The sequence below is a fragment of the Thunnus albacares genome, chromosome 20 (genome assembly GCF_914725855.1).
Source record: "Thunnus albacares chromosome 20, fThuAlb1.1, whole genome shotgun sequence".
Taxonomy (NCBI): domain Eukaryota; kingdom Metazoa; phylum Chordata; class Actinopteri; order Scombriformes; family Scombridae; genus Thunnus; species Thunnus albacares.
The window spans coordinates 486828-498825 of NC_058125.1; the positions used below are offsets into that span (position 1 = coordinate 486828).

The window sequence follows — 11998 nt, forward strand, 5'->3', positions numbered from 1 at the left end:
ATATTGCATTCTGGTTGTTGATTGGTTAGGGAGGACGTCCTCCCTTGGAGCGTCATTTTACATGTCTTGGCCAATCATAGATTAGCATGAAAAAAATGAAGTACATTAAATCAATGTAGGAGATCCCGCCCTGCGGAGGACAGCAGGAACCCGTCCTCCTCTGTCCCCCACTCCCCCCACTCTCCCCCCACTGCCCCCACATCGCCACTTCACACACACACTGTTCTTTCTCCTCCTGCCCTGCAGGTGTCACTGTTGAAGCATTTTAAACAGAATTTAAATGATGGATTTTTTCCAAAGAAGAGAGAAAAAATATTTTGTAAATAATACTGAGATTTGGTAATGGTTTATTTCAACCAAATATTCTTTTTTATATTTTGATCTCCATCTTGCCTCTCAAAAAATAGAGGAGGAGCAATCTCCTCTACCTCTATGGACCAGCCTCCACTGATACATATATGCATGAGAGTATGCATGTATGTCCAAGTGCTTAGCACTGGTATATGTACATGCAAGTGAAGTATTCACTTTTGGCCTAGGTGACTTCTCATACTACCATACAGGTAGATTATACACAGCTACAGAACCTTCTCTCACCACTGATTGAACCAAGACACACACACAAGCACAACAAGCACATGTACAATATACATCCATGAAGCCAATAGATGCGCAGGAGTTGTAAATATGTACATATGGAAACATTTACATTCAGTACTGAACAATGTTCAGTACTTTGCAATTACCTGAAAACACTAATGCACTGATTGTAACTGTATAAGGCAAAATTTTTGTAGTTGATTACTTCATGATATATAAGGGATTATAAGGGGGTCATTGACATCCAGGGTGTGAATGACATCACTAGTGACAGCTGTGGCAACTTTATCAGTGAAACAGCAAGACCCTGAACAAGAGACTGAATTAACACTGGAAACACACCACATCAGCTGCTGTCTGTGAACTTCAGACTAAAACCAGTCTGTGAACATCAGACTATAACCAGTCACTGCATCAACTTGGAAGGGGTCAAAGGTCATCGACCAGAAGACAGTGGACAAAAGGAGAGTCCATCTTTGAACAGAAACAGAGGTTACACAACCACCACTACACTTTGAACACAGATAGCAGCATCATGTACAGGAATTTTAAAAAATCATCACTGAATGCAATTTTTATGATGTTTTTTTGCCGATTTCGATTTTAACACGATATTTTACAAAATCAAGCAGTGGGATATTTTTCTCTATGAAATGCAGTGAAGCAAAATCTCAAAATGGAAATAAGTAAGGTACAAATACCTAAGTACAATAATAATTACACCACTCAAATAACTGGCAGTTTGATGAGTTTCAGTTAACCAGTGTAGTACAGAGGTAATTCTACAATTCTACAAAGTGCATCCTTGCAGAGATGTCAGACACACATAATTAACACATTATCAACCGGTCTGACCCAGTTTAACAGTGTATTTGTATGACAATAAATGTAGTAAAAGTGTCTTTTAGGTGACGGTGAAAGTGTGTATGGTGTTTTCCTACTTTATCCTCCAGTAACTATGTCTCTTGACAGTTACAGTTATAGCCAGTGATAAACTCCCCACAATAACTGTGAAACTCTCCCAGTTGTGCTGACTGTACTGTGTCTTCTCCTCTCACTGGACTTCACCACTCTGCCATCACTGTCTGTACACTTCCATACCTTCCCAACATGCTCCAGTCTTACTGGCCCTGACAGCTTTAAGGTTCCTCAACTAGAGACAAGTGGTGGTACAGTTAACTATAGTGTGGACATCCTTAGCACTGCTTGCCTGTGTGTGTGTGTGTGTGTGGACAGGTCTGTGCTGAAATGTGGCTCATTTGTCAGTGACATACAGCCACCAGTCCATCCCTGTGTGTGTGAAGGTATGCTTCATGCATGCATTTGCACACTTGCTTGATCCTACACTGTAGGCCCAAGAGAAGACTAAAAATCCTTTTAAGTGAAATCTATCTGTTCTCTTCTCATTCTTTATATCTTTGGGATTTCATTTGCTTTCTTGTTTCATGCAATTTCAGATTTGAGAGCTTTTATTGGGAGAAAAGGGTAGGGTACTTTTTACTTTTTAAGTTTCAGGTTTCATGTTGTGTGAAGAGTGGTGTCAAAGAAACTTCAGAAAGACAGTCCTAGTGTCAATGAAAGGTTCCCTGCATGCTTCACAGAGTTCCACCTGCCACTACAAGAGCACTTGGGCTGAGCTTAGTGCAGTGAGTGAACTCTCTGTCTCAACTGTACCTCCCAACCTTACAACCTTCAAAGGAGAATAGCACATGAAGGATTGGTGGCTAAAAATACATAAATTAACTTTAATTAATTTTAGACTTCAACATTTGCATCTCATTGCATTCAAAAGTCCAATTTAGCCCACAGCTCTGATTTTATCTCATGGCCTTTGAGTTGGTCACTGATCTGTAAAAGGCCCAGATTTTGAGGAAATAAATATATATACATATATTCACTGACAATTTTTTTGAATTTGAATTATAGATGGAGAATAGGCATTTTGTATGTTATTCAACTAATCATAATAAAAAGGGCCCAACACACTTCTACAACACACAATTCTGCAGTAGCCAGGAGCCATAGCCATAGCTGAAGTAACCTGTTAAGGGGTTGGTATACTCCCTCAGAACAGCTTGTCGGATGGTCGAATAACTTTTCCAACAGGGGCCAACTAGGAGGGTGGGAGTCAGGAGGCTGTGCAGGGCCATTTCTGTAATTGTCCGACATTCATGCAGTGATTGGTCGGCTGTGCAGAAGTGAGAAAGGAGCAGGGTTTTAACTTCCCTCTCTCCTTTCATTCAAGATACAACTATTTCTGTCACTTTTTATGTGAACAAATGAGTGCAACACTATGAATGTCTTCCAGAAGAGTCTTAAAAATGCATGGTTATCCCCGTATTTAAATTATATCACGTCTCTCCCCTCTCTATGACAGTCTAGGCTTTTGAGTGAACCTGTTCAGAACAACGATAAACGCATTTGGTTTCCAGATGGGATTGATGGGAAAGTGGGATTTGTTGCAGGGCTTTTGTATTGGGTTGCATTGGATTGTCCAGGTGTTCCTAATACATGTGTAAATCTGTGTAAATATTTAGGTGTAGACTCACCGTTACTGTGCTGGCTGTGAGGGCAGAGGTGTTGCTGTCATTTCCCGACTGTTCACTCTGTGTGTGTGTCTGCGTGTACAGTGTCAGGGCATGCTCGGTCACTGTGTTTGGTCCTGTGTAGTCAGTCGGTGGGTGGGTATGGGTTGTGGCATACTCAGCGGGGATCCCATTCTGTGGTGGAGGGGGGTACTGAGCCGGTGGGAAGGGTTGGGCCATGGCTTCGGGGGGAGCTGGGGCCTCTTGGTTACCCTGCATGTATGATAGAGATCCAAGGACAGGAATAAGGAAGAGGAGAAAAAAAACCAAAAGGTTAGCTTCTGTTTGAATATACACAGTCTTTGCACAGAAATTTTATCAATAAGGATTGATTTCTTATTGAATTTGGCATAGTCTGCTGATTTGCTTGTAATGAGTGGATCTGATTCAAGTGTAGCTCAACAAATCTATCTGAAGTGTCATATTATCTCTGATAATAGACTGATAGACCCTTGCTTAAAGTAGATTTTTACATTCTAAGCAAAATTAACACACATCTTTTTACTTTATTGTTGTTAATATGTTTTTTTATGCATCCTGAGACCTTTAGGATGTATCAATCTCAGTGAAGGAAAGGGGATTTGTAGCAGCCTAAGAAAAAGGTCTGTTTGATAGTCTTTACTAAGGGCCTAAAAATGAAAGTGGAATTCCACCAGTTTTACACATCATAGTGTTTTTACAGGTTTTGGGGAGCACTACTGCATACTGCAAGTGAAAATAGCCTTTTGTGGCTCCAGAGGGAGCTGTGCAATTGCCACAAGTAATGTTACTCGAGTCAGTGTCAGTTTGGGCCTGAAGAGTATAAATTTTAAAAATCTGGGGTTGTAGACCTCTGTAGCCTACTCCTCATCTCTGCTTGAGGCTATTAACATATACAGCTGAATCTCCAACCACAACTGCCAGTGGCTGAGCTGCATTGTGGGTAATGTAGTTGCCAGGTTTAAGGAAGAAGAATACATAGAATAAAAGAAGACAGTGTCCCTGGTTCTGCTGCATCAGTTTTGAAACTGTCCATTGTGAGTCTGACAGTGTTACAGGTGTGCAAAGCTAAATCTGGGATGTGCTATTTTAAGGAAAAATAAGGAATAAAATAATGTAAAACTACTAATATAAATGAAAATTAACAGCTGGAATTGCAGTTCTGTTGGGTGCAGAGGTGGTATGGGGGTCCTCACACCGACTCAACTTTCCAAAGAGGTCTTGGCTACCATGCCTGCTCATAATGAATTTTCCTCACTCCCTGTCAGTGAGGCTACAGACACACTCAAAGGGTGGAACTCAGAGCAGCACAGAGAAAATGGCGTAAATCCAAAGAGCCCACTGACCTCAGTGACCATCAGGGTCTCCTAGCATCACTCTCCTCCAGTTTAAAAACTGCTAAGACCATTTACTATCAGAATAAGATATGTGGCACCACTCGGACACTTGGAAAATGTTCTCTGCTTTTAACTCACTCCTCAATCTGCCTTCTCCTCCGCCCTCCACTCTGCTAACTGCAGACATGTTCGCCTCATTTTTTACTGATAAGGTCTCTGCCATCAGTAACCAGTTCTCTGAGCTTGACCAACTCAGTGTGCAGCTGCCAGCTAACAGGGCCACACTCTCCTCATTCTCCCCTCTGACCGAGGAGAAAGTCTCCACACTTCTGCTGGACTCTTGTCCCACTACCTGTCCACTGGACCCAATTCCATCCAACCTTTTACAGGCCATTTCCCTCACACTTAACCCCGCAGCCGCACACATCATCAACTCCTTGCTTGCAACAGGTGTGTTCCCTGCCGCATTTAAGCAAGTTCGAAATACCCCATTGCTCAAAAAACCTACACTCACAGCCTTTAACCAAGTCTCTGAATTCCTTTCTCAGGAAAATCTGTATGACCCGAATCAGTCTGGCTTTAAGCAGGGGCACTCTACCGAGACAGCACTCCTGCTGGTTATGGAATCACTATGCTCAGCTAGAGCTGCTAGTCAGTGCTCAGCTCTATTGCTGCTAGATCTGTCAGGTGCCCTTGACACAGTTAACCACCAAATCCTTGCTGAGCTTGGTATCTCAAGATCTGCACTACACTGGTTCATGTCCTACCTCTCAGGGAGATATTTTAGAGTTGGAGGGGAAAAGTGTCCAAACTGCACAGCTTATTCACAGGGGTTCCTCAAGGGTCAAGGCTTGGTCCCCTTCTCTTCTCAATATACACCACCTCACTTGGTGCAATAATCTGCTCCCATGGATTCTCATACCATTGCTATGCTGACGATACCCAGCTCTTCCTGTCATTCCAGAAGACCACACAGTCTAAGTTCGGATTTTGTCATGCCTTGTTGATATATCAGCATGGATAAAAGAACGCCACCTTCAACTTAACCTCTCTAAGACCAAGCTCCTTGTCATCCCAGCCAGTCCCTCTATACAACAAGTTATCAGCATCCAGCTCGAATCAACTCAACTCATGATTGATGACCAACTAACCTTTAAGGTTCACATGGCCTCAATTGCTCGGTCATGTCAGTTTTCCCTGTACAACATCAGGGGGATCAGATCCTACCTGTCTCAGCATGCAGCACATCTCCTGGTACAGGCTCTCATAATATCATGCATTGACTACTGCAACTCCTTACTGGCAGGCCTCCCCACATGTATGTTCAAACCTCTGCAGATGATCCAGAACGCAACGACACGTCTGGTCTTCAACCAGCCCAAAACAGCATGTCACCTCAGTGTTCATATCCCTCAACTGGCACCCAGTTGGTGCCCACATTGAATTCAAAACCCTCACTTACAAAACAGCAACTAAAACAGCTCCCACCTACCTGAACTCCCTCATTCAGGTCTACGTTTCCACTGAAACTACGTTGCCAATGAAAGGCGCCTGGCGCCACCACCGCAACAGGGCCGTAAGTTGCAAGCCAGACTCTTCTCTTCTTCCTTAGTTCCCTGGTGGTGGAATGAGTTACCAAACTCTGTACAATCCACAGAGTCTCTCTCAATCTTTAAAAAAAGACTAAAGACCCAGCTCTTTCACGAACACCTCTACACTTGATGGACTGAAGGGAAAAAATTAAAAAAATATATTCTTCTATACATTCTATGCACTCTATGTATTGCATCTGTGCACTGCCTGTTGGCACCTACGTCCTATTGGATTCAAACTTAGCTTAATGGCATTTACTCGTGTTGTTCTCTCCTGACTAGATCCCTGCTTGTGTTATATTAGCTCTCAGATGCACATCACTTTGGATAAAAGTGTCTGCTAAATGAAATTGAAATTTGTAAATGAATTGTAACTCTACATATGATTGGCAGTTAAGTTCAATAGAGATATAATGTGGGGATATATGAGATAGACTGGAAAGTGACATGACAAGAATTAAAGGGAAGGAGGCAGAGAAAGGAGGAAGTGATTCTTCAGTGAGTTAGATTAACACCCATGGTTTGTCATAAAATCCCAACAGTGACAAAACTGGGAGAAAACACAGGAAATAATCAACCTACCCATCTGTCCCTCAACAAACACCATGAGAGATGATCAAATATCAAAATATTACATGTGCTGTGTGTGTGAGCAAGAGAGTGAGAGTGTATCCTTTATATATGGCGGGGAAAATATTGGTTTCATTTGTAGAACAAACATAAACCATGTCACACACCCTACACACACACACACACTCACACAGGGAATGACAAACATGTAGACCAAAGGAAAGTGATGCAAACTGCATCCCTTATAAGAGATGAGAGAGATCAATTAACTGATACTCTTTTGATGTCATGCTCTGTTTTGAAATACATGTTTCTAATACAAGTTAAAATTTTCCCTCTCCTCTCTACTTTTCTCCATTTATTTCTTACTTTCTTCAGTTGCTGTGATTCCCATTCTCTTCCCTGTTAAGGTGAATATCATGCTCTTTCACCCCTGTCCACAATCTCCTTGTAATTTACATGCCTGTCAGATAATCATTTTCTCCAACTGATCTTGATAAATCCATCTGACATATTAGCACCCCACTTTTGTTCTGCACTGCTTCAAAACTTGATGGAAAGTGGCTTAAAATTTTTAAAAATCAACCATTGCAACTTTTTGAGGAGGGACAAGGCTTTGACCTTAGTTGTTTCCAAATGTTTCTCCAATCAATAGCAGTATTGAAGTTGGCTATTCTTATGTATGGAGATTGATGGTGTTGAGCATAACAAAGCAGTTTGCCGATGGCTCACTGACTGCAGCCACGTCGTTCCTGGCAGAGAGTCATTGTCGACTCCCCAGGCAGAGGAGCGTTATGCTCAATTAAGGGTTTACTTAGGCTCACTTCACATACAGATGAAGAAAAAATAAATCTCCAGCAGCAAAGAAGTCAAGTCATCAATAATGAAATGGGACTCATCTTGTGCTTGTTAGAAAGAAGAAATAGGGAGTGCTGCACTGGGTCGAGACCAATAGTGTTGGTAATGTTGAAGTAAAAAATCAGGTGCTCTTCAGGGATAGGGCAAGTAGTCAAGTAAGAATTAAACAAACAAAAGACAGTGTCTGCCCAGCTTACCTTTAATGAAAGTCCATGGTACTGGTTGGCAGTCAAAAAAACATCCAAAGCACTCTGATTATAAGTTAAAAATCCTTTATTAACCGTATTACTGGTTAGACTGAAGCTAGACAGGAAGCAGCTCTCTATAAACCTTGTATTAAAAACCTGATGTCAATCACTCTTTGTTGTCCACCTCTGAATGATCATGCATATGAAACAGTTTGATTACATGCTTTTTGGACTGACAGTTCTATTTCATGACCTGTCAGACTTTGTAACAATGTCACTGTGATCTCAGATCTTAGCAATTACTTTAGTGAATACAGTGTTATCCAAACCAATACCGTTAATGGACAAAACTATGAAAATAAGACCCAAATTGTAATAAACTGGAAAAAAATAAGGAGGGAAAAGACATAAGAAGGAAAGCACTACATAATCCAGTAATGTGTGTGTGTTGATATGTTTATCATATTGCACCACTTATCATTTGATGATTGTTATGTACTATCTATTGGTAAATGGACTGTACTTGTATAGCACCTTTCTAATCTTCCAACCACTCAAAGCGCTTTTACACCACGACTGGCAGGTGGTGATGCAGCTCACTTTCCTTGTCTGAAAGATGTGTGTGCAACTCAACATGCTGTGGACATGAAGCGGTTCAAAGATAATTTTGTTCAATCCCAGATAGGCTGTGACTTAAAGTTGAATGGCTTTGTAAATACACTGAGACAAAGTCTTAAGTTCCAATCACTGAGGCATTGTGTTCTTAAAATTGCACCAATTTTTTCCTTAGAATTTTCAACTAAGTGTTTTGTCAAGAGGATTATTTGTGATGTGTACATTTTCAGAATGTGCTTGTTCTATTTTGGACCAAAGTAAAACAAAGAAAACAATCTGAAGTTCTCGTTATTTTTAAGTTATTATGCCATGATTTTACCGGTCCGGCCCACTTATAAATAAATTTTCTTCCATGTGGCCCCTGAGCTACAATGAGTTTGACACCCCTGCACTAGACACTGATATTTGAATTGTAACTTTTTGTTATTTTAATAACACAAAATTTGAGTTTGAATGTTCATTCTTAGCCTTGAAAAATTTCCCATTATCCTTATCAAAACATGCTTAAAGTATATAAGATATTTTAACTATATTATAAAATTTTATATTATAAAAACTCCATCTGCTGATGAAGCAGACTATGTGATACTATTTAAAGCTCTGGAAAAAATGATTTATCTGGATCTTTAATTAATTAATTTCTTAGCATTCACTCATTTACCATGCCTCCCATGAAACTGTTCCATTGTGACAGTTTGCATGTTATACTTATTATCCAGGATACCCAGCCATGCTCTCTTCTGATGTCTTGTTCCAGATTTTTAGCTGTAATCTCTGCTGTCTGAAAATCATCTATTTTGTTTGGCCCTTCTGTCCCATTTCACAACTCACAACTTGACTGGCCTCAGTCTGTCAAGCTGTTGATCTTTAAACTGCAACAGTTTGTGGGTCTGTGAGAAATGGTGTTTGATAAAGCACCCTAAAAGCGGAAATACTAAATAAACGATGATTACATCTTTTCATTGTTTTTTATATACCATCCTTCTCTCACAATTCACGTTGTTTAGCAAGATTGTTTTGAGCTTGTCCTCCTCCTGAAACAGACCACAGAAGTTCTAGGTTTACACCACCTCTCCACCTCATTTTATTGGTCTAGCTCAGATTTCTCATATTGTTAATCTCGGAGTCTATGCAGGGTGGAGCTGTGGCCCGGGGCGATTCTTGCTTCACTAAAACAAGGAACCTCATCAATAGGCCTCCCTGCCTTGCAGCATTGGTAAAGACCTGAGCTGATATATAGCCTCACATGGTCAATACACACACTGGAGACAAGCACACAAACACACATATACACTAACACTAACACACACACACATACCAACATTGAAGCATGAACAAAGACAGTGACGTTAAAAAATGGTTGGTTTGTGAAGTGAGAGCTGCAGGGAAAATGTTTCACCTGGAAGTTTCTTTTTAATATGCCTAAATGATGAGCTGATGTGTGATACATCTCCCTACATGCATACACACATCGTACATGCACGTACACATGGCCACGCTCACACACTGAGCTGGAGATGGTTTTGCTCAGTTGGGGTTAAGGCAGAAAAGAGGGAGCAGGAATGGAGGCTGAGTGAGAGAGAGTTAGAGAGACAGAGGCAGAGTGAGAGAGAGATAGTGTTAGAGTCAGTGAACTTCCATCATCCATCAAAGTGACTGAGGCGCTGACACACTGAGACATCCCCAGATCCTTGTCGACAAATTGCGCTGGTAAATGATTTCTCCTATCAGCTAAATCATACTATCTATCCCTCTCTCCCTCCATCTATCTCTCTGTATCAACCACCTGTCCATCTCTCTCTCTCTTGAGTTTATTTCCCCTCGGTTTAGCGGAGCGCCATGTGTGATGTCTGATGGACTCTGGCTCCATTTATACATGAGGCACATGTGTGATGCTTTCGCTCTCTCTCTTTTACACATATATTCGCACACATGCATGGTTGATGGGATGGCATCATGCCAGTTAACTCAACAGTTCAACTCAGTCAACTCAAGCCACCCTGGAAGAAAACAGAAATCACCAGAAAGACAACAGCATTGGTTGTTTGTTCAAACACTTAAAACGATGTTTACACTATTCTGACAAGAAATTGTGATCTTGTTTAACTGTATTCATTCTGTCTGAAATCAATCAATCAATCAAGTTTATGATCAAAACACCCTTCTATCAATTACTATCTACAACTGTGGCGGCCGGTGACTCAAAAAATTGGGGAGGACAAGAGGAAAACCAACATGGCATCTTGCAACAAACCACATGAAACTGTATTATTGTCCCCCACCTGATGAAATTGGAGGGCTTTATGCCAATAAAACAATTTGCTTTCAAAAACAAAAACCCCTGAGTGGTGAAAAGGCTGCTTCTTTAAAGACATTTAGCATATACATATTGTTTCTAAACAAAGAAGTGCTCATTTTAGCCGTGCAGTGGTTCTGAATGTGTCATTTTACCAACAAAGTGAAATTCAGATTTATGGTATTGTTCTATTGTGACAACAGATTTATGTTCTCATCAAAAACAGACATATCACATGATTTACACGTGTTTCCTATGTATCTTCTTAGTATACAGAAATATATAAAGTACCACAAAGCTTATAATGTGATACAGGTTCAGATCAGTGCTGAATACTAGAGACTGAACACTAAAAACATTCATTCTAAAAGTGTAGGTTCACATCAGAAAGTATTAATACATGTATCAAATACATGACTTACACACTCTTATCTATGTGCACAACATACTAAATATAGTCTACAAAGCTGACATGTTAACACTTGTTATTCTAGTTACTTAAAGATTATTACTCAACATACGACTCAGCTTAAAACGAACTGAGGAAACTGTCACAAGCAAGCAGCCAGACCTCCTGCACACTCATTCACTAATCACACAACATCAACAGCTGATTGAACAACCACTCAATTAAAAACTGGATCAATTCTAAATGAATGAGTGAGTCCAGACAGCTCACTGTAACTGAAACAAGCAAACTACCCACAACACATTATATGATCTCTGCTGCATTCTTGTTAAGGAGATAAATTCACACAACAGCCACAGAGACATTAAAACATCAGAGATGAAATTAGCAACCAAAGAGAGAGAGAGAGAAGCTGTATCCGACTCACATTATCTTCTCTCTTTCATGGAGATGAAGTATTCATGTCATAACATCCATTTGTTGCTGTTGGTCATCTTGTTTGTTAGTTAACATAACTTTGTTGGTTAACCAGTCTGATATCATTAGCAACAATGACCAACAAGCTAACTCTCCTGGTTGTTTCTCCGGTTGCTTCTCTCTCGAGCTGCTCCGGTTGGTGCTGCTGCGCCACACAGTCCAAATCCATTCTCCCGTTAGCTTAACAGTCCTTAACAGTCAGGATGTATAAAGAGTCCTTCAGGCTGCTACAACAAGCTAACTGTTGCATTTGCTAACGCAAGGAGCTATCTACTGTTCGTTATCTACTGCTGCTACTCTGCCTTACAGTGGAGAGAATAGAAGATGAAATCTGGAAACTATCATTGGACCAACGCAATGTCAATATTGCATTCTGGTTGTTGATTGGTTAGGGAGGACGTCCTCCCTTGGAGCGTCATTTTACATGTCTTGGCCAGTCATAGATTAGCATGAAAAAAAATGAAGTACATTAAATTGATGTAAGAGATCCCG

The 11998-nt window shown here is 40.7% G+C and overlaps 1 protein-coding gene across 3 annotated transcripts in view; it reads right to left on the reverse strand.

Moving 5' to 3' along the window:
* The window catches only part of rbfox3a (RNA binding fox-1 homolog 3a), a 160618-nt gene extending 149122 nt beyond the window's left edge, over positions 1–11496 (reverse strand). For 2 of the 3 annotated variants that reach the window (XM_044338737.1, XM_044338736.1), the window contains exons 1-2: positions 11457–11496; positions 3150–3398 (exon numbers count right to left, since the gene is read on the reverse strand). In XM_044338737.1, coding sequence (XP_044194672.1) covers positions 3150–3365 — 216 coding nt within the window. In that variant the 5' untranslated portion in view covers positions 3366–3398; positions 11457–11496. Of the gene's footprint in view, positions 1–3149; positions 3399–11456 lie in introns of those variants that run through there. The other variant, XM_044338738.1, reaches the window with a different exon arrangement.
* Positions 11497–11998: the final 502 nt, after the last annotated feature.